The sequence below is a fragment of the Petromyzon marinus genome, chromosome 12 (assembly GCF_048934315.1).
Source record: "Petromyzon marinus isolate PM22_M1 ecotype Great Lakes invasive population chromosome 12, UKy_Petmar_22M1.pri1.0, whole genome shotgun sequence".
NCBI lineage: Eukaryota > Metazoa > Chordata > Hyperoartia > Petromyzontiformes > Petromyzontidae > Petromyzon > Petromyzon marinus.
Genome location: NC_133678.1, coordinates 509420 through 535076, shown reverse-complemented (window position 1 = coordinate 535076; position 25657 = coordinate 509420). Strand labels below are relative to the sequence as shown.

General features: G+C 50.1%; 1 protein-coding gene across 1 annotated transcript in view; it reads right to left on the bottom strand.

The window, feature by feature from the left end:
- Positions 1–20787, bottom strand: part of LOC116941734 (phosphatidate phosphatase LPIN3-like) — a 40988-nt gene extending 20201 nt beyond the window's left edge. The window contains exons 1-4 of the mRNA XM_076066695.1: positions 20352–20787; positions 12354–12516; positions 1197–1397; positions 900–989 (exon numbers count right to left, since the gene is read on the bottom strand). Coding sequence (XP_075922810.1) covers positions 900–989; positions 1197–1397; positions 12354–12473 — 411 coding nt within the window. The 5' untranslated portion in view covers positions 12474–12516; positions 20352–20787. The remainder of the gene's footprint in view (positions 1–899; positions 990–1196; positions 1398–12353; positions 12517–20351) is intronic.
- Positions 20788–25657: the final 4870 nt, after the last annotated feature.

Sequence of the window (25657 nt, the reverse complement as noted above, 5' to 3'; positions counted from 1 at the left end):
TGCGAACTAAGTTGGCACAGTAGTTGGCACCGCTCCCTACACGCACACACACACGCGCACACGCTCCCGTAATTCCCCAGGCACCCCTTGGCCACGGGTGACGGTCAGAGCCGCTGGTCACCGGACACGCGGCGTCATCAGCACCTCGCCACCCGGCCAATCCACAGGCAGCCACCTCCGCTAAATCCTTCTCGTTAATCCCTGCGCCGCTGGTAATGAGGAGGGGGCACCCCCTGAGAGACCCCACAGGGAATCAGGCAGTGGCAGCTTGCCTACCACCACCCCCCGTATTGGAGAAGTGGATATCACAGAGCTACCACTGAGACCCCTTTAAGTGACCTCTGGTCCACCACACACAGTGGACGGCAGCACTTGACCAGCCGCTCCGCCACGGCGGGCAAAGTTCGTCGCCTGACAATGGACGTGACGTTTTTCATTCTCAGAGCTTGAATCTACCCCAGCTGATATCCCAGTTGATATCCCAGTTGATATCCCAGTTGATTCAACGTTTCTGGAGGGATGCGTCCTCCTCCACACAGCAAACCCGAGCAGCTTTCTCAGTCGGCCTAGGTATTGTAAGACAATTATTCAGTCTATTGTTATAAAGTCATTCAAAATTCTGTAATAAAGCCAATGGGTGAGTAGGTGGGTGAATGAGTGGGTGGGTGAATGAGTGTGTGAAGGAATAAGTGGGCGGGTGAATGGGTGAGTGAATGAGTTGTTGGGTGAATTAGTGCATTGCTGAAGGAATGAGTGGGTTGGTGGATGATTGAGTGATTGAGGGAGATCTGGGTACACATCAACTCCGTCCAGGCCAGACTGGGTCGTCCAGGCGGTGACCCGAGGGTGAACCCTCGCCCCCGCTCATCCACGGCCCCGCGACACCCCTCATCTCTCACCTCGTCTGTCTCGAGCACAAAGAACGCCTCCCCATTGTCCCCCAGCTTCATCTGCAGATCCACGGGGAAACCATTCACCTCAATATCCACCTGCACACGGGGGGCAGGGCGGGGGGTATGTGATGTGCGGGGTTTGGTGATGTCATCGGCAAAATCAACCTTGAAACTGCCCACACTACAAACCACGGGGGTTTCCCGCCTTCAGGAGTCCATGTGTGAGGCCTACGGGGTCTGAGTATTGCACCGCATCACTCGACCGATTACTGCAACCGATCACTGGAACCGATCATCGCTCACCACTTTCTCACGGGAGCTGAGCACGCCGAGTTTGCCGAAGCGCACGTGGAAGGGCGAGCAGGCGAGCGATCCGTCGGCGCGCCGCACCACGATCACGTCGATGCAGCCCGTGAGCGTCGCAGGGTTCAGGCCCTTGTAGAGGTCGCGCACCGTCACCAGCACCTGGCCCGCCAGGTGGCCCATGAAGCTCATGGTCTGTGTCTGCAGGGAGGCGGACGTGGAGGAGACAACAAAGACAACGACGTGGACTCCCCCGTGGAGCCGGAACAGAATGTGGAGGCGCGTGCTGTTTGCGAGCAGCACCTCTGAAGGCCGCCACGGCACACGAGGGGGTGGGGTGGCCAGCACTGGTGTTGGGCGTTAGCGGGAATCGAACCCGGGTCGCCAGGTTCGTAGCGCAGCGCGCTAACTGCTACACTACCGCACCCCGCACACATTCACACACACGTACATACACACAAGTACATACACACATACACACACATACACACGTACATACACACACACATATACACACACGTACATACACACACGTACATACACACACGTACACACACGCACGTACGTACACACACGCACGTACATACACACACGTACATACACACACGTACATACACACACGTACATACACACACACATACACACACTTACATACACACACGTACATACACACACGTACATACACACACACATACACACACGTACATATACACACGTACATACACACACGTACATACACACACACACGTACATACACACACACGTACATACACACACACACGTACATACACACACGCACGCACACACGCGCTCTGATCGGTTTAAGAGTCTGTGTCGAGCAGCGATTATTTTTGGAAAGAAGAGATCAGGCGGCGGTAGAGAGACAGATAAAGGCACAGATCCCCCGTATAGCCCTAACAGACTGTTGGGGCAAGTGCTGTTTGCGAGTAGCACCTATCAAGGCCAGAACGGCACACGAGGGGGAGGGTGGCCAGCACCACGCCCAGCCGCCTTTGTCTCCCCAGTGGCGATGTTTATAAATGACACCAGGTACTCATTTGAATGCTGAGTCGACCTAGGGGAGGCCCAAGACCCTGTTCAGATCATCGCCACCGGCCGTGAGCGGCGGGAGTCGAACTCGGGTGCCCGGGGCTCAGAGTGCAGCAGCAGCAGCGGCCTGAGCACGAACCCCCTGTGACGTCAGCTGCACAGCGCGCGAGACCCCGCCCAAGACGAACTGGCAAGAAGGTTCAACACGCTGCATATAAATAAATAACTACACGTTCGTCGACAACATTGTGGCATTCAAAATAAACTATGTAACAGGCGACGTTTCGGGCAATGGGCCTTAATAGTATAACAACACAACACAAATTCAACACATTCGCGAATTCGCTGTGAACGTACATAATGGGTAACGGTACGGCGATGGCCCTTCTCTATGTTGCCGAGTTCTGTCGCGTAGTGGGTGGAGAGTGAATGGTTGAGTAGGTGGGTGAGTGAGTGGTCGAGTAGGTAGGTGAGTAAGTGGTTGAGTAGGTAGGTGAGTGGGTGATTGAGTAGGTAGGTGAGTGAGTGGTTGAGTAGGTGGGTGAGTGAGTGGTTGAGTTGGTGGGTGAGTGAGTGGTTGAGTTGGTGGGTGAGTGAGTGGTTGAGTAGGTGGGTGAGTGAGTGGTTGAGTAGGTGGGTGAGTGGGTGGTTGAGTAGGTGGGTGAGTGAGTGGTTGAGTAGGTGGGTGAGTGGGTGTTTGAGTAGGTGGGTGAGTGAGTGGTTGAGTAGTTGTGTGATTGAGTGGTTGAGTAGGTGGGTGAGTGAGTGGTTGAGGTGGGTGAGTGAGTGGTTGAGTAGGTGGGTGAGTGAGTGGTTGAGTAGGTGGGTGAGTGAGTGGTTGAGTAGGTGGGTGAGTCTGTGGTTCAGTTGGTGGATAAGTGAGTGGTTGAGTAGGTGTGTAAGTGAGTGGTTGAGTAGGTGGGTGAGTGAGTGGTTCAGTTGGTGGGTAAGTGAGTGGTTGAGTAGGTGGGTGAATGAGTGATTGAGTAGGTGGGTGGGTGAGTGGTTGAGTAGGTGGGTGAGTGAGTGGTTGAGTAGGTGGGTAAGTGAGTGGTTGAGTAGGTGGGTGAGTGAGTGGTTGAGTAGGTGGGTAAGTTAGTGGTTGAGTAGGTGGATGAGTGAGTGGTTGAGTAGGTGGGTGAGTGAGTGTTTGAGTAGGTGGGTGAGTGAGTGGTTGACTAGGTGTGTAAGTGAGTGGTTGAGTAGGTGGGTGAGTGAGTGTTTGAGTAGGTGGGTGAGTGAGTGGTTGAGTAGGTGGGTGAGCTGGTGGTTGAGTAGGTGGGTGAGTGAGTGGTTGAGTAGGTGGGTGAGTGAGTGGTTGAGTAGGTGGGTGAGTGAGTGGTTGAGTAGGTGGGTGAGTGAGTGGTTGAGTAGGTGGGTGAGTGAGTAGTTGAGTAGGTGGGTGAGTGAGTGGTTGAGTAGGTGGGTGAGTGAGTGGTTGAGTAGTTGGGTGAGTGAGTGGTTGAGTAGGTGGGCGTGTGAGTGGTTGAGTAGGTGTGTAAGTGAGTGGTTGAGTAGGTGGGTGAGTGAGTGGTTGAGTCGGTGGGTGAGTGAGTGGTTGAGTAGGTGGGTGAGTGGGTGGTTGAGTAGGTGGGTGAATGAGTGGTTGAGTAGTTGGGTGAGTGATTGTTTGAGTAGGTGGTTAAGTGAGTGGTTGAGTAGGTGGGTGAGTGAGTGATTGAGTAGGTGGGTGAGTGAGTGGTTGAGTAGGTGGGTGAGTGGGTGGTTCAGTTGGTGGGTGAGTGAGTGGTTGAGTAGGTGGGTGAGTGAGTGGTTGAGTAGGTGGGTGAGTGGGTGGTTGAGTAGATGGGTGAGTGTGTGGTTGAGTAGGTAGATGAGTGGGTGGTTCAGTTGGTGGGTGAGTGGGTGGTTGAGTAGGTAGGTAATTGAGTGGTTGAGTAGGTGGGTGAGTGGGTGGTTGAGTAGGTGGGTGAGTGAGTGGCTCAGTTGATGGGTGAGTGAGTGGTTGAGTAGGTGGGTGAGTGGGTGGTTGAGTAGATGGGTGAGTGAGTGGTTGAGTAGGTGGGTGAGTGAGTGGTTGAGTAGGTGGGTGAGTGAGTGTTTGAGTAGGTAGGTGAGTGAGTGGTTGAGTAGGTGGGTGAGTGGGTGGTTCAGTTGGTGGTTGAATGAGTGGTTGTGAACTGCAGTGTAATGGTGGTGGTTGAACACAGTGTGGTGTCTGCAGGCCGAGTCCTCAACACGGCTGGAGGAATCAACGTGTGAAGTTCACGGGAGCACAAACCATGGCAGTCACGATAAAAGAGTGATACAGAGTGACCGGAGTGAATGGGTGTTGCAGGCGAATGGAGGAGGCTTCGTGTGCCGTGCCGGCCTTCATTAGGTGGTCGCTCACAGCACTTGCCCCAACAATCTGTTCATGCCATACGGAGGATCTCTGTCTTTTGTGAACGATAGAGTTCATCCGATGTCGAGGGCACTAACACGAATCATGTTTGCTGTTCCTATTGCGCCTTTCATTGCAAGATCACAGACCAAGGTACAGGTGAAAGTTTCAACACTCCACGCAAAACAAACCCCCATCAAATAAACACTCCGCACACATTCATCGGCGACGTTTCGGGCAATGACCCTTCTTCGTAGCCACAAGAGAAAGCGTATTGACCCCCTTAACCCACACGCCAGTGCTGTGGCGAGACGAGAGAATTGGAGCAGACGAACCGAACCCACAAAGCGGGGGACTTGGGGGTCTCGGGGGTCTCGGGGGTCTCGGGGGTGTTGGGGGTCTCGGGGGTCTCGGGGGTCTCGGGGGTGTTGGGGGTCTCGGGGGACTCGGGGGTCTCGGGGGTCTCGGGGGTGTTGGGGGTCTCGGGGGTCTCGGGGGTCTCGGGGGTGTTGGGGGTCTCGGGGGTCTCGGGGGTGTTGGGGGTCTCGGGGGACTCGGGGGTCTCGGGGGTCTCGGGGGTGTTGGGGGTCTCGGGGGTCTCGGGGGTGTTGGGGGTCTCGGGGGTCTCGGGGGTGTTGGGGGTCTCGGGGGTCTCGGGGGACTTGGGGGTCTCGGGGGTCTCGGGGGTGTTGGGGGTCTCGGGGGTCTTGGGGGTGTTGGGGGTCTCGGGGGACTCGGGGGTCTCGGGGGTCTCGGGGGTGTTGGGGGTCTCGGGGGTCTCGGGGGTGTTGGGGGTCTCGGGGGTCTCGGGGGTGTTGGGGGTCTCGGGGGTCTCGGGGGACTTGGGGGTCTCGGGGGTCTCGGGGGTGTTGGGGGTCTCGGGGGTCTTGGGGGTGTTGGGGGTCTCGGGGGTCTCGGGGGTGTTGGGGGTCTCGGGGGTCTCGGGGGTCTCGGGGGACTCGGGGGTCTCGGGGGTGTTGGGGGTCTCGGGGTGTTGGGGGTCTCGGGAGTCTCGGGGATCTCGGGGGACTTGGTGGTCTAGGGGGTGTTGGGGATCTCGGGGGTCTCGGGGGTCTCGGGGGTGTTGGGGGTCTCGGAGGTCTCGGGGGTGTTGGGGGTCTCGGGGGTGTTGGGGGTCTCGGGGTGTTGGGGGTCTTGGGGGCCTCGGGAGTCTCGGAGGTCTCGGGGGTCTCGGGGGACTTGGTGGTCTCGGGGGTGTTGGGGGTCTCGGGGGTCTCGGGGGTGTTGGGGGTCTCGGGGGTGTTGGGGGTCTCGGGGGTGTTGGGGGTCTCGGGGTCGGCGCGCGACGGGAGAGGGGGGGGGGTGCTTCCCAACCTTGGAGTCGCGTGGTCTCGGGGCGTTTGTCTTCATCCTCCCGGGCGCAGTAACTGCGTAAACATTACGCGCGCCGATCGTTACCTCGACGAGACACGCACGGAGGGACGGGGGGGCAGAGTCGGCTACCTTGAGCCCAACCCCCCGCGGGGCTCGAACCTTTTCTGGCTACCACTGCCACCCCCCACCCACCCACACCGCCTCCTTCTTGAATTCTGTTTCAACCCAGTAACCCCACCCCTCGCCCCGTTGCCTGACACAACATGGAACACGCATCATTCAACTCGATATTGAAACCGAATGCCATTTTTGTGAGGTATCCTGAACTCGCTGGTAACTGCAATCGAACACAAAAACACAAAAACATAAAACAAAACACAAAAACACAAAAACATAAAAACACGAAAACACTAAAATACTAAAACACTACAACACAAAAAACATAAAACACAAAAACATAAACATACTGAAACACTAAAACACAAAACACTAAAACACAAAACAAAAAAACACTAAAACTCTAAAACACAAAAAAACTAAAACACAAAAGCACAAAAAAACTAAAACCATAAAACACAAAACGCTAAAACACAAAAAAGAAAAATACAAAAATACAAAAAAACCCACTAAAACACTGGAACACGAAAACACAAACACTAAAACCATAAAACACAAAAACACAAAACACTAAAACACAACAGCACAAAACACAAAAACCACTAAAACACTGAAACACAAAAACACAAAAAAACAAAACACTAAAACACTTGAAATACTAAAACACTTAAATACTAAAACACAAAAACACAAAAACATAAAAACACTAAAATACTAAAACACGAAAAACCATAAAACACAAAAACATAAAAATACTAAAACACAAAAACACTAAAACACTAAAACACTAAAACACAAAAACATAAAAACACTAAAATACTAAAACACTAAAACACGAAAAACCATAAAACACAAAAACATAAAAATACTAAAACACAAAAACACTAAAACACAGGCACAAAAACCATACAACACAAAACACAAAAACCATAAAACACAAACACAAGAAGACTAAAACACAAAACACTTAAATACTAAAACACAAAAATACTAAATCACAAAAACACTAAAACACAAAAACATAAAAACACTAAAACACTAAAATACTAAAACACGAAAAACCATAAAACACAAAAACATAAAAATACTAAAACACAGGCACAAAAACCATACAACACAAAACACAAAAACCATAAAACACAAACACAATAAGACTAAAACACTTAAATACTAAAACACAAAAAACAAAAACACAAAAATACTCAAACACAAAAACATAAAACACTGAAACACTAAAATACTAAAACACAAAAAACATAAAACACAAAACACTAAATAAAAAACACAAAAATATAAAAACACTAAAATACTAAAACACTAAAACACTAAAACACAAAAACACTAAAACACTAAAACACAAAAACATAAAAACACTAAAATACTAAAACACTAAAACACGAAAAACCATAAAACACAAAAACATAAAAATACTAAAACACAAAAACACTAAAACACAGGCACAAAAACCATACAACACAAAACACAAAAACCATAAAACACAAACACAAGAAGACTAAAACACAAAACACTTAAATACTAAAACACAAAAATACTAAATCACAAAAACACTAAAACACAAAAACATAAAAACACTAAAACACTAAAATACTAAAACACGAAAAACCATAAAACACAAAAACATAAAAATACTAAAACACAGGCACAAAAACCATACAACACAAAACACAAAAACCATAAAACACAAACACAATAAGACTAAAACACTTAAATACTAAAACACAAAAAACAAAAACACAAAAATACTCAAACACAAAAACATAAAACACTGAAACACTAAAATACTAAAACACAAAAAACATAAAACACAAAACACTAAATAAAAAACACAAAAATATAAAAACACTAAAATACTAAAACACTAAAACACTAAAACACAAAAACACTAAAACACTAAAACACAAAAACATAAAAACACTAAAATACTAAAACACTAAAACACGAAAAACCATAAAACACAAAAACATAAAAATACTAAAACACAAAAACACTAAAACACAGGCACAAAAACCATACAACACAAAACACAAAAACCATAAAACACAAACACAAGAAGACTAAAACACAAAACACTTAAATACTAAAACACAAAAATACTAAATCACAAAAACACTAAAACACAAAAACATAAAAACACTAAAACACTAAAATACTAAAACACGAAAAACCATAAAACACAAAAACATAAAAATACTAAAACACAGGCACAAAAACCATACAACACAAAACACAAAAACCATAAAACACAAACACAATAAGACTAAAACACTTAAATACTAAAACACAAAAAACAAAAACACAAAAATACTCAAACACAAAAACATAAAACACTGAAACACTAAAATACTAAAACACAAAAAACATAAAACACAAAACACTAAATAAAAAACACAAAAATATAAAAACACTAAAATACTAAAACACTAAAACACAAAAACCATAAAACACAAAAACATGAAAAACACAAAAACATAAAGACTAAAAGACAAAAGAACAAAAACACAAAAACCATAAAACACAAAACACCACAACACAAAAAACACAAAAACACAAAGACTAAAACACAAAAGCACAAAAAACATAAAACACTAAAACACAAAAAATAAACACAAAAATACTCAAACACAAAAACACTAAAACAGTGAAACACTAAAATACAAACACTAAAACCATAAAACACAAAACACCAAAACACAAAACACTAAAACACAAAAGACTAAAACACAAGCACAAAAACCATGAAACACAAATACACAAAAAACACTAAAACACAAAACACTAAAACACAAAAACACTAAAACACAAAACACTAAAACACAAAACACTAAAACACAAAAACACTAAAACACAAGCACAAAAACCATTAAACACAAATACACAAAAACACTAAAACACAAAAAGACTAAAACACAAAAGCACAAAAAAACAAAAACCATAAAACACATAACACTAAAATACTAGAACACAAAAAAACTAAAGCACAAAAACACTAAAACACAAAAAACATAAAAAACACAAAAACACTAAAACACAAAAAGACTAAAACACAAAAACATAAAAAACAAAAACACTAAAACACAAAACACTAAACACAAAAAACAAAAACACAAAAATACTCAAACACAAAAACACTGAAACACTAAAATACAAACACTAAAACCATAAAACACAAAAACACTAAAACAAAAGCACAAAAGACTAAAAAACACAAAACACTAAAACACAAAATCACAAAACACAAAAACCATAAAACGCAAAAACACAAAACATTAATACACTAAAACACTAAACACACAAAACACTAAAACAAAGCTGTTTCCTCTCGGAAACCGCCTTTGATAACGACCAATGAGTTTAGAAAGGAATTTTATATCGTTATAGGTTACCATACGAATTTACATTTCATCGTAGTTATTTTATATTGACACATTCACGCAACATGATTAATCACCAATTGTCACCTCATGTCACCCCGTGGGACATCGCCACACGTACCCCCTGGGACATCGCCACACGTACCCCCAGGGACATCGCCACACGTACCCCGTGGGACATCGCCACACGTACCTCGTGGGACATACCACACGTACCCCGTGGGACATTGCCACACGTACCCCCAGGGACATCGCCACACGTACCCCGTGGGACATCGCCACACGTACCTCGTGGGACATACCACACGTACCCCGTGGGACATTGCCACACGTACCCCCAGGGACATCGCCACACGTACCCCGTGGGACATCGCCACACGTACCCCCTGGGACATCGCCACACGTACCCCAGGGACATCGCCACACGTACCCCGTGGGACATCGCCACACGTACCCCCTGGGACATCGCCACACGTACCCCGTGGGACATCGCCACACGTACCCCCTGGGACATCGCCACACGTACCCCGTGGGACATCGCCACACGTACCCCCAGGGACATCGCCACACGTACCCCGTGGGACATCGCCACACGTACCCCCTGGGACATCGCCACACGTACCCCCTTGGACATTGCCACACGTACCCCGTGGGGTCCCCTCATACCCCCGGCGACAGCACAGAGTGAGTACGTGGTCTTTAATGTATATAGACGGACGACGTTTCGGGCAATAGCCCTGAAGAGGCAACACAGGAGTGTTGCTGACGAATATGCTGAGCTGTTGATTGTTGTTGGCGGGGCGTGGGGCGGCCCTCATCCAGCAGTGGAGTGTACAAGCACACAATATACACTGTTACCCTCCCGTCTGGAGCGAGTGCAGTTAGCGAGCACCTATTAACTAGACTGTACATTGCTGTCAAACTGCATTAGTGATGGTGCATTGCCAACGCAGCATCACAAAGGGCCATTTCCCGTAACGTCGCCGATAGTTTCCCCCCTTTCAGGGCAATGCTTTTGCCGAATGTTACCGGCTGTTATTTGAGCTCAAAGAACACACAAAGACACAGATCCCCGTATAGCCTTTAACAGGCTGTTGGGGCAAGTACTGTTAGCGATAACCACCACACCCGACCGTATTTGTCTCCCTAGTGGCGATGTTTACACACCGCACCAGGCACTCGTTTTAGGCTGAGTCGACCTAGGGGAGGCCCAGGCCCGATTCAGATAATCGGGAATCGCTCACAGTGTTGGCAATGAGCGGGAATCGAACTGGGGTCGCCGGGTTCGTAGCGCAGCACGCTAACCGCTACACTACCGCTCCCCAGAGCTAACTTACAGACACACACACACGGACACACTCACAACTGTGCCACGCACCGTATGAAGCGAGTCCTCCGCATGCCCCGAGCTTCTGTGTCTCCCCGTCTCCGCCTCTGTCTATCCACGTGGCAATGTCTACGCGGTTTTGTCTCTGCGCGTCTCTCTCTCTGCGCGTCTCTGTCTGCGTGCGGTGAGTTACAAATCCGCCCCCTCATCTGTACATCCGGGGACGCTGAGCCTTAAGGTTGCCTAATTTAACGTGTGTATTTATTTATTTAGGTATGGCGGGGAAGAAAAGGGGAGTGGTGGTGCAATGGTAAGCGCACTGACCCACAGCCCCATCGCTACACCCGGTAGAATTCAAGGACGCGACCCTGCTGATGAGACATTGATGTCAAAACCGGTCTAGAGTGTGTCTGCTGTGGACGCAATGCTGCTGATAATATGCACTCCGTGGAGGCCGTGAACCTCATGAGATTTGCACAACATACTGATGTTATATGTGTATGCCGAGGGAGGCAAATTCTGATTTTGTTTTCCTGCCAAATTGTGAAAGTAGCGGCTATTTGAGTAAGTGGGTGGGTGGGTTACTGAGTGACGTGAAGTGGGTAGCCGAGAGGGTCTGTTAGGGCTGCCACCTCTGCCACAGATTGTCCGGGTCAAGTCTCGACTGGTGACAGCCCTGTCACGCGGTCAATAAACGTTGCTCTGTACCAGTTCATAGAACACCCCACACACGCACACGTTCACACAACACCCCACACACGCACAGGTTCACACAACACCCCACACCCCACACACGTTCACACAACACCCCACACACGCACTCGTTCACACAACACCCCACACACGTTCACACCACACCCCACACACGCACACGTTCACACCACACCCCACACACGCACACGTTCACACCACACCCCACACACGTTCACACAACACCCCACACACGTTCACACAACACCCCACACGCACTCGTTCACACAACACCCCACACACGCACACGTTCACACAACACCCCACACACGCACACGTTCACACAACACCCCACACACGTTCACACAACACCCCACACACGCACACGTTCACACAACACCCCACACACGCACACGTTCACACAACACCCCACACACGTTCACACAACACCCCACACACGTTCACACAACACCCCACACACGCACTCGTTCACACAACACCCCACACACGCACACGTTCACACCACACCCCACACACGCACACGTTCACACAACACCCCACACACGCACACGTTCACACAACACCCCACACACGCACACGTTCACACAACACCCCACACACGTTCACACAACACCCCACACACGCACACGTTCACACAACACCCCACACACGCACACGTTCACACAACACCCCACACACGCACACGTTCACACAACACCCCACACACGTTCACACCACACCCCACACACGCACACGTTCACACAACACCCCACACACGTTCACACCACACCCCACACACGCACACGTTCACACAACACCCCACACACGTTCACACCACACCCCACACACGCACACGTTCACACAACACCCCACACACGCACACACAATCGCTCATTACTCACCCCACGTAACAGGAGCTGTCGGCCCGGGGAAGACGCGAGCTGTTGTTGTTGTTGCTGCTGCTGCTCCTGGGTATTGACTGGGTCCGTCTCTCCCCTAGGTAGGCTCAGCATTGAGAACATGGTTCTGCTTCCCCGTGCTGGGAGCGTAGAGGCGGGGAGGAACCTGTCAATCGAACAACGGGGACACACAGACAAAGATCCCCCTATAGCTTTTGACAGATGGATGGGGCAAGTGCTGTTAGCAAGCACCGATGACGGCACACGAGAGGGTGGGTGGCTAGCACCACGCCCAGCCGCCTTTGTCTCTCCAGTGGCAATGTTTACACATCACAGCAGCTACTCATTTGAGGCCGTGAGCGGGAATCGAACTGGGGTGTCGGGTTCGTAGCATAGCGCGCTTCCCGCTGCACGACGGCTCCCAACTCACGCACACAACAGGCCCTTGGGGGAAAGTGTTGCATTAATGAAGGCCGACACGGCACATACATACCCAGGGACAAAGATCCCCCGCATAGCTTTCACAAACTATTGGGGACAGTGCATATACATACACGCCTAGTGCCACTCACGGGGACGTGTTGGAGAAAGCCGCTTGACTACTCTCTCTCTCACACACGCGAGCACACGGGGTGGTATTATTACTCTCTCTCACATACACACACCCGCGACTGTCTGTGTCTGTGGAGTGGGCCAACACCAGTGACGATTATCTTAACCGGTCCTGGGCCTCCCCTAGGTCGACTCAGCCTCAAATGAGTGCCTGGTGCGTTGTGCAAATATCGCCGCTCGGGAGACAAAGGCGGCCGGGCGTGGTCTTGGCCACCCCCTCTTGCCCCGTGCCGGCCTTCATATAGGTGCTACTCGGTAACAGCACTTGCCCCAACAGTATGTTGAGGCTACACGGGGCATCTTTGTCTTTGTGTACACTGTGTCCTGTCAGTGCGGCCCAGCGCCCAGGGCACAGCGCCACGAGCCCACGTGAAGGAACGCGCGGAGTGTGGGGTGGTGGAGGGGTCCTCAAAACAGGTCACTCCGGTTTCACGGCGAGAGAGGTATGCGGCCACAGATAAGTCACACCGCAGGCTGCGGACTCTAAGACTCCCTGGGAAGTAAGACGCAAACCCCCACCCACTCACCCTTTCCCCAAAACTTGTGTCCGGTGTCAAATAAAGTTTCGCAAATAAGATTGTCACAAAGACAAATACACGCCATGTAACCTCCACAGGCTGCTGGGGCAAGTGCTGTTAGCGAGTAGCACCAACAAAGGTCGACACTGGCACACGACGGCAGAGTGGGTGGCAAACACAGCGTCCGGCCGCCTTTGTCTCCCTCGTTGTTGATCTTTAAATAATCTACACACCTGTCCTATGTTGTTGATCTACACACCAGTCCTATGGACCATGGCAAGTCTGAGTTGACCTAATGGGATGGCCTACCTGGACTGGGTTCAAATATTCGCCACCGATGTTTAGCCGTGAGCTGACCGATCGCTCCCCACAAGGTCACACACGGACGCACACTCGCACACACTAACAAATACAAAGATCCCCCGTATAGCCTTAACAGACTGTCGGGGCAAGTGCTGTTAGCGAGCACCTATAAGGGGGTGGGTGGTGGCCAGCACCACCCCTGACCGCCTTTATCTCCCCAGTAGCGATGTTTACACGTCACACCAGGTACTCATTTGAGGCTGAGTCGACCTAGGGGAGGCCCAGAACCGGTTCAGATAATCGTCACTGGTGTTGGCCGTGAGCGGGAATCGATCCCGGGTCGCTGGGTTCGTAGCGCAGCGCGCTGACCGCTACACTGCCGCTACCCACACACTGACACACGTGCACACTAGCACGCGTACATACTAACACATTAGCACGCGTACACACTAACACGCGTACACACTAACACGCGTACACACTAGCACGCGTACACACTAACACGCGTACACACTAAAACACTAACACGCGTACACACTAACACGCCTACACACTCACACACTAGCACGCGTACACACTAACACACGTACACACTAGCACGCGTACACACTAGCACACGTAGACACTAACACGTACACACTAGCACACACACACTAGCACGCGTACACACTAACACGCGTACACACTAGCACGCGTACACACTAACACACGTACACACTAACACGCGTACACATTAACACGCGTACACACTAACACACTAGCACGCGTACACACTAACACGCGTACACACTAACACACTAGCACGCGTAAACACTAACACGCGTACACATTAACACGCGTACACACTAACACACTAGCACGCGTACACACTAGCACGCGTACACACTAGCACGCGTACACACTAAAACACTAACACGCGTACACACTAACACGCGTACACACTAACACACTAGCACGCGTACACACTAGCACGCGTATACACGAGCACGCGTACACACTAACACGCGTACACTAACACGCGTACACACTAAAACACTAACACGCGTACACATTAACACGCGTACACACTAACACGCGTACACACTAACACACTAGCACGCGTACACACTAACACACTAGCACGCGTACACACTAGCACGCGTACACACTAACACGCGTACACACTAGCACGCGTACACACTAAAACACTAACACGCGTACACACTAACACGCCTACACACTAACAGACTAGCACGCGTACACACTAACCCGCGTACACACTAGCACGCGTACACACTAGCACACGTAGACACTAACACGTACACACTAGCACACACACACTAGCACGCGTACACACTAACACGCGTACACACTAGCACGCGTACACACTAACACACGTACACACTAACACGCGTACACATTAACACGCGTACACACTAACACTAACACGCGTACACACAAACACACTAGCACGCGTACACACTAACACGCGTACACACTAACACACTAGCACGCGTAAACACTAACACGCGTACACATTAACACGCGTACACACTAACACTAACACGCGTACACACTAACACACTTGCACGCGTACACACTAGCACACGTACACACTAGCACGCGTACACACTAACACGCGTACACACTAACACACTAGCACGCGTACACACTAGCACGCGTACACACGAGCACGCGTACACACTAACACGCGTACACTAACACGCGTACACACTAAAACACTAACACGCGTACACATTAACACGCGTACACACTAACACGCGTACACACTAACACACTAGCACGCGTACACACTAACACACTAGCACGCGTACACACTAGCACGCGTACACACTAACACGCGTACACACTAACACGCGTACACACTAACACGTGTACACACTAACACGCTAGCACGCGTACACACTAGCACGCGTACACACTAAAACACTAACATGCGTACACACTAACACGCCTACACACTAACACACTAGCACGCGTACACACTAACACACGTACACACTAGCACGCGTACACACTAGCACACGTAGACACTAACACGTACACACTAGCACACACACACTAGCACGCGTACACACTAACACGCGTACACACTAGCACGCGTACACACTAACACACGTACACACTAACACGCGTACACATTAACACGCGTACACACTAACACTAACACGCGTACACACTAACACACTAGCACGCGTACACACTAACACGCGTACACACTAACACGCGTACACACTAACACACTAGCACGCGTACACACTAGCACGCGTACACACTAGCACGCGTACACACTAGCACGCGTACACACTAAAACACTAACACGCGTACACACTAGCACGCGTACACACTAGCACGCGTACACACTAAAACACTAACACGCGTACACACTAACACGCGTACACACTAACACACTAGCACGCGTACACACTAGCACGCGTACACACGAGCACGCGTACACACTAACACGCGTACACTAACACGCGTACACACTAAAACACTAACACGCGTACACATTAACACGCGTACACACTAACACGCGTACACACTAACACACTAGCACGCGTACACACTAACACACTAGCACGCGTACACACTAACACGCGTACACACTAGCACGCGTACACACTAGCACGCGTACACACTAAAACACTAACACGCGTACACACTAACACGCCTACACACTAACACACTAGCACGCGTACACACTAACCCACGTACACACTAGCACGCGTACACACTAGCACACGTAGACACTAACACGTACACACTAGCACACACACACTAGCACGCGTACACACTAACACGCGTACACACTAGCACGCGTACACACTAACACACATTCACACTAACACGCGTACACATTAACACGCATACACACTAACACTAACACGCGTACACACAAACACACTAGCACGCGTACACACTAACAGGCGTACACACCAACACACTCGCACGCGTAAACACTAACACGCGTACACATTAACACGCGTACACACTAACACTAACACGCGTACACACTAACACACTAGCACGCGTACACACTAGCACGCGTACACACTAGCACGCGTACACACTAAAACACTAACACGCGTACACACTAACACGCGTACACACTAACACACTAGCACGCGTACACACTAGCACGCGTACACACGAGCACGCGTACACACGAGCACGCGTACACACTAACACGCGTACACTAACACGCATACACACTAAAACACTAACACGCGTACACATTAACACGCGTACACACTAACACGCGTACTCACTAACACACTAGCACGCGTACACACTAACACACTAGCACGCGTACACACTAGCACGCGTACACACTAACACGCGTACACACTAACACGCGTACACACTAACACACTAGCACGCGTACACACTAACACGCGTACACACTAACACACTAGCACGCGTAAACACTAACACGCGTACACATTAACACGCGTACACACTAACACACTAGCACGCGTACACACTAGCACGCGTACACACTAGCACGCGTACACACTAAAACACTAACACGCGTACACACTAACACGCGTACACACTAACACACTAGCACGCGTACACACTAGCACGCGTACACACGAGCAACGCGTACACACTAGCACGCGTACACACTAACACACGTACACACTAACACGCGTACACATTAACACGCGTACACACTAACACTAACACGCGTACACACTAACACACTAGCACGCGTACACACTAACACGCGTACACACTAACACACTAGCACGCGTAAACACTAACACGCGTACACATTAACACGCGTACACACTAACACGCGTACACACTAACACACTAGCACGCGTACACACTAGCACGCGTACACACTAGCACGCGTACACACTAGCACGCGTACACACTAAAACACTAACACGCGTACACACTAACACGCGTACACACTAACACACTAGCACGCGTACACACTAGCACGCGTACACACGAGCACGCGTACACACTAACACGCGTACACTAACACGCGTACACACTAAAACACTAACACGCGTACACATTAACACGCGTACACACTAACACGCGTACACACTAACACACTAGCACGCGTACACACTAACACACTAGCACGCGTACACACTAACACGCGTACACACTAGCACGCGTACACACTAGCACGCGTACACACTAAAACACTAACACGCGTACACACTAACACGCCTACACACTAACACACTAGCACGCGTACACACTAACCCACGTACACACACTAGCACGCGTACACACTAGCACACGTAGACACTAACACGTACACACTAGCACACACACACTAGCACGCGTACACACTAACACGCGTACACACTAGCACGCGTACACACTAACACACATTCACACTAACACGCGTACACATTAACACGCATACACACTAACACTAACACGCGTACACACAAACACACTAGCACGCGTACACACTAACAGGCGTACACACCAACACACTCGCACGCGTAAACACTAACACGCGTACACATTAACACGCGTACACACTAACACTAACACGCGTACACACTAACACACTAGCACGCGTACACACTAGCACGCGTACACACTAGCACGCGTACACACTAAAACACTAACACGCGTACACACTAACACGCGTACACACTAACACACTAGCACGCGTACACACTAGCACGCGTACACACGAGCACGCGTACACACGAGCACGCGTACACACTAACACGCGTACACTAACACGCATACACACTAAAACACTAACACGCGTACACATTAACACGCGTACACACTAACACGCGTACTCACTAACACACTAGCACGCGTACACACTAACACACTAGCACGCGTACACACTAGCACGCGTACACACTAACACGCGTACACACTAACACACTAACACGCGTACACACTAACACACTAGCACGCGTACACACTAACACGCGTACACACTAACACACTAGCACGCGTAAACACTAACACGCGTACACATTAACACGCGTACACACTAACACACTAGCACGCGTACACACTAGCACGCGTACACACTAGCACGCGTACACACTAAAACACTAACACGCGTACACACTAACACGCGTACACACTAACACACTAGCACGCGTACACACTAGCACGCGTACACACGAGCAACGCGTACACACTAACACGCGTACACTAACACGCGTACACACTAAAACACTAACACGCGTACACATTAACACGCGTACACACTAACACGCGTACACACTAACACGCTAGCACGCGTACACACTAACACACTAGCACGCGTACACACTAGCACGCGTACACACTAACACGCGTACACACTAGCACGCGTACACACTAGCACGCGTACACACTAAAACACTAACACGCGTACACACTAACACGCCTACACACTAACACACTAGCACGCGTACACACTAACCCACGTACACACTAGCACGCGTACACACTAGCACACGTAGACACTAACACGTACACACTAGCACACACACACTAGCACGCGTACACACTAACACGCGTACACACTAGCACGCGTACACACTAACACATACACACTAACACGCGTACACATTAACACGCGTACACACTAACACTAACACGCGTACACACAAACACACTAGCACGCGTACACACTAACACGCGTACACACTAACACACTCGCACGCGTAAACACTAACACGCGTACACATTAACACGCGTACACACTAACACTAACACGCGTACACACTAACACACTAGCACGCGTACACACTAGCACGCGTACACACTAGCACGCGTACACACTAAAACACTAACACGCGTACACACTAACACGCGTACACACTAACACACTAGCACGCGTACACACTAGCACGCGTACACACGAGCACGCGTACACACTAACACGCGTACACACTAACACGCGTACACACTAACACACTAGCACGCGTACACACTAACACACTAGCACGCATACACACTAGCACGCGTACACACTAACACGCGTACACACTAACACACTAACACGCGTACACACTAACACGTGTACACACTAACACGCTAGCACGCGTACACACTAGCACGCGTACACACTAGCACGCGTACACACTAAAACACTAACACGCGTACACACTAACACGCGTACACACTAACACGCGTACACACTAACACACTAACACGCGTACACACTAACACGCGTACACACTAACACACTAGCACGCGTACACACTAGCACGCGTACACACTAACACGCGTACACACTAGCACGCGTACACACTAGCACGCGTACACACTAAAACACTAACACGCGTACACACTAACACGCGTACACACTAACACACTAGCACGCGTACACACTAACACACGTACACACTAGCACGCGTACACACTAGCACACGTAGACACTAACACGTACACACTAGCACACACACACTAGCACGCGTACACACTAACACGCGTACACACTAGCACGCGTACACATTAGCACGCGTACACACTAACACGCGTACACACTAGCACGCGTACACACTAGCACACGTACACACTAACACGCGTACACACTAACACTAACACGCGCAAACCCCCACCCACTCACCCTTTCCCCAAACTTGTGTCCGGTGTCAAATAAAGTTTCGCGTACACACTAACACTAACACGCGTACACACTAACACACTAGCACGCGTAAACACTAACACGCGTACACATTAACACGCGTACACACTAACACTAACACGCGATGTAACCTCCACAGGCTGCTGGGGCAAGTGCTGTTAGCGAGTAGCACCAACAAAGGTCGACACTGGCACACGAGGGCAGAGTGGGTGGCAAACACCGCGTCCGGCCGCCTTTGTCTCCCTCGTTGTTGATCTTTAAATAATCTACACACTTGTCCTATGTTGTTGATCTACACACCAGTCCTATGGACCATGGCAAGTCTGAGTTGACCTAATGGGATGGCCTACCTGGACTGGGTTCAAATATTCGCCACCGATGTTTAGCCGTGAACTGACCGATCGCTCCCCACAAGGTCACACACGGACGCACACTCGCACACACGCACACACGCACACACTAACAAATACAAAGATCCCCCGTATAGCCTTAACAGACTGTCTGGGCAAGTGCTGTTAGCGAGCACCTATAAAAGCCGGCACGGCACACGAGGGGGTGGGTGGTGGCCAGCACCACCCCTGACCGCCTTTATCTCCCCAGTAGCGATGTTTACACGTCACACCAGGTACTCATTTGAGGCTGAGTCGACCTAGGGGAGGCCCAGAACCGGTTCAGATAATCGTCACTGGTGTTGGCCGTGAGCGGGAATCGATCCCGGGTCGCTGGGTTCGTAGCGCAGCGCGCTGACCGCTACACTGCCGCTACCCACACACTGACACACGTGCACACTAGCACGCGTACATACTAACACATTAGCACGCGTACACACTAACACGCGTACACACTAACACGCGTACACACTAGCACGCGTACACACTAACACGCGTACACACTAACACACTAGCACGCGTACACACTAACACACTAGCACGCGTACACACTAACACGCGTACACACTAGCACGCGTACACACTAGCACGCGTATACACTAAAACACTAACACGCGTACACACTAACACGCGTACACACTAACACACTAGCACGCGTACACACTAACACACGTACACACTAGCACGCGTACACACTAGCACACGTAGACACTAACACGTACACACTAGCACACACACACTAGCACACGTACACACTAACACGCGTACACATTAACACGCGTACACACTAACACTAACACGAGTACACACTAACAGACTAGCACGCGTACACACTAACACGTGTACACAATAACACACTAGCACGCGTAAACACTAACACGCGTACACATTAACACGCGTACACACTAACACTAACACGCGTACACACTAACACACTAGCACGCGTACACACTAGCACGCGTACCCACTAGCACGCGTACACACTAAAACACTAACACGCGTACACACTAACACGCGTACACACTAGCACGCCTGGCGAGTCTGCTGGCTGCACGCCAGCAGACTCGCCAGGCATATAACAATCAGGACCTCTCTGCAGCGAGGTCATCACCATCAGGCGTGGTTTACTCCACTGCTGGATGAAGGCCTCCCCATGCTGTCACTGATCTCTGTTGTGGCCCTTGCTCAGACTACGAGGAAGAGTCGGCTTCGACTCCAATCTCCCGGAATGCGCCAGGAATCTCCTGAGTTCCGCAGGCTTTGAGAGTGGACGCCGTTGAGGTGGGCGATCACCATGCATAACAGGATGTTATAGGCTTCTGCGGGGCTGCATCGTGTGACGGCGGAGGGTAGTGAGAAAAAAAGAAAAACACGTGGTTGTACTGCATTTTTGTATGCTTCCACGTCTCTGCTCCCTGCTGGTCGCCAACTCGACCTGACCAGCGTGTTTGAGGTATGATCCAATAGCCCTCACGGACTCACTCGCTCATCCAGCAGTGGATTGGCAAAAGGGCTGCACAGGTACACAGTCAAACCCGCTCACGACATTGGTCACCAACACTGCCTTACACCGGAACATATGACGACGTTTCAGGCAATATCCCGTCTCCACAGCAGCGTGTGTGTGAATGTATGCGAGTGTGTGTGTGACAGTGTGAGGAGCGGCAGTGTAGCGGTCAGCGCGCTGCGCTACGAACCCAGCGACCCCAGTTCGATTCCCGCTCAGGGCCAACACAAGTGACGATTATCTGAACCGGTCCTGGGCCTCCCCTAGGTCGACTCAGCCTCGAATCAGTACCTGGTGCGGTGTGTAAACATCGCCACTGTGGAGACATGCGGTTGGGCGTGGTGTTGGCGACCCACCCCCTCGTGTACCGTTCCGGCCTTCATAGGTGCTCGCTAACAGCACTTGCCCCCACAGCCTGTTAAGTCTATATGAAAAATCTTTGTGTGAGAGTGTGGAGGTGGCGCCGGTGGAAGTGGTTCGCGCACTGAGCTACGAACCCTGGCGAGCGATTCCCAGGCACGGCCGGGGGTGTCCTGCTGGGGCTCCCAGTCGGTCGACTTCACATTGGGTCGCGGCGTGTCCAGCATCAGCACGCCGCTGATTGGTCCCGGCCACACCAACCCAGCCGTGTGTCTTGACTGCCTCCTCAATAGGTGCTCGCTAACAACGCTCGGCCTCAACAGTGTGTGGTGGGTAGGCTACACGGCGGCCTCAACAGTGTGTGGTGGGTAGGCTACACGGCGGCCTCAACAGTGTGTGGTGGGTAGGCTACACGGCGGCCTCAACAGTGTGTGGTGGGAAGGCTACACGGCGGCCTCAACAGTGTGGTGGGAAGGCTCCACGGTGCTGGTGGTGGGGGGTGTTGCTCTGCTGAGTGCTTCTCAGAAAGCCTCAACTCGAGACACGGAGCGCGTGGCGACCCCTGCCCCCCCCCACCGTGGCCCCCACTTCGTATTGGTTCTTCGTGGGGGTGTGCGCGTGTGGGGAGCGGTGGCTCTGCGCTCGGAACGCAACGCCAACAACACCAGTGACGATTATGTGAACCGGACCTGGGCCTTGCCTAGGTCGACTCAGCATTAAATTAGTACCAAGGGAGATGTGTAAACATCGCTATTGGGGAGATAAAGGCGGTCGGGGGTGGTGCTGGCCACCACCCACCCCCTCGTGTACCGTTCCGGACTTCATAGGTGCTCGCTACGGGGGGGTCTTTTTCTTTGTGTGCAAGGTAGCTTGGCTGTCAAGTGAGACGCGCTCAGCCGTTCATTCAATCATCCCCCCATGCTTCCCTCCTCCCCACGCGTTCCGGTGATCGTGAGAGATATGTTGTTTTCCATGAAGCCGCCCTCCTTACACGACAAGCGACTGACATAATTACTTTTATTTAAAGGGGCACACCAGTGGCAGCTGTCCCTGCGCGGAACAAGGATACTCGGCACCCTGATCGACAAGATTGGCATCATCACAAATCTTTTAGACTGGAGGAATCCGATGAGCTATGAAGCTCTTTTTCACCGATGTCCAGCATAGCCGGGTCATGTCCAGTATGGGCGGGTCAGTGTGTCAGCAGGCGGGTGGCGATTGATTTGTGGTCTAGCCTTGGGTGCCCCGAGGGGCAGCTGTCCCTATGCGGCACAAGGTAACTCGACACCTGGCCTGCAAGATGGGCATTGGTTCGCCAGCAGGGGGTGGTCACTGCTACTCTCTGTAATCAGAATTGATTTTTGTCATTCTGCAGAAGCCATCCTCTTGTCTCAGATCCCATCAACCTCACGACCTTCTTATGGGAATGCATGTCAAGGGCATTGATTCAATCTCAACAAAACTCTGAACCGGTTTTGACATTCAGTGTCTCATCAGCAGTCACGCTTGAACCAATGCTGGTTTACTGTTTTATTTATATTCTCCACAACGATGTAAATGTTTAAGTTTTGTCATGTATTAAATGGCTTTTCGTCAAACTCGTATCCATATCTTAGAGGGCCCGTAAGCAGTTCACTGGTCGCAGCCAGCCCGACTCTACTGATGGGACACCGAACGTCGAAACCGTCCCAGCTTTTTCTTGTGTTGACCCAATGCTGCTGACATGCCCTCCCAGGAGGCGGCCGTGTGGTGGCTGGTGGGACGTGTAAACAACACTCTTTTAAATGTGTATTTATGGAGGTAGAGATGTTGGCGTTAGTGTCTGTTGTTTACCTGGCTGCCGACAGAGGGCGCTACGTTCATTGAGGACAAAACGAATCCTCGAGTGGAAGGGCAAACGCGACCCCCCCCCCCCCTCTCGCATCGTGGCCATGCAGCGGAGGACCTCTCGGCCTGGGGTCGATCTTTCTCCCCGTGCCCAATCCCGGTCCTTCTCCCTCCTTGCACCTCTCCACTGGAATCAACTTCCCTTGACATTGAGCAACACTGCCCATAGATTCAACACTGCCCATCGACTCAACAATGCCCATAGATTCAACAATGCCCATAGACCTAACACCTCCCGGGTAAATTTTGATTTAAAGCTTTCGTGACTGCAGTAATTCATATTCTTAGTTTTTTCGGTAAAGTCACGTTGAAGAGAAACAAAATATATATAAAACAATAAAAAAAAATTCTCACGACGTTTCGACCATAACTCAAACGGTCATCATCAGGTGTGTCGGTTTGCATACATTTATTTTTAAAACGGCACATTTATTTATAAAAAAACGTTGGCGTCACGCGCAGCCATTGGCAGTTTGCCCAGGACTAGTCCATCTATTTTTTATTTTTTTTTTAAAAGAGGAGGGGGGAGACGAAATTTTTTATAATGTATGCTGTCTGAAAGCCACTGTAAGCGTGAACAATCAATCAAGAACTGAAATGATTTATCAAATCTTTCCAATGATTGCTAAGATAGAATCCATCTTCTCGGTTGAAATTGTCTGTGCTTGTATATGTGGATAGCCTCATGAACGAATCTCTCATGGAAGCCAGATGGCTTACAAAGAACCTCCGTCTTGGAAAAGTCAATGGCATGTGAGCCTACTGAATTAGAACAATGATCTGCTACGGCCGAGGTGTTGGTCCTACCGTGTTTAAGGTCTGCTTTATGTTCACGAATGCGGTCCGAGACATGGCGTTTGGTTTCTCCAATGTAACTACTACCACAGAGGCAACTTAGTTTGTAGACACCAGGGTATTGTATGTCCGGAATCACATCTTTTACAGACGGAACCAGATCACGGATTTTATGTAATGTGTTGAAACGGACCTGGATCTTGTGTTTATTCAAGATTTTGGAGATCTTTTTTGTGATCCCAGCAATGTAGGGTAAAGTGATGGTTTTGAAAGGCTCCTCAAGAGGGTTCTTCTTCATGGTTTGAGTGATAGCTTTGCGAATTGTATAGTCGGAGTAACCATTAGCCCTA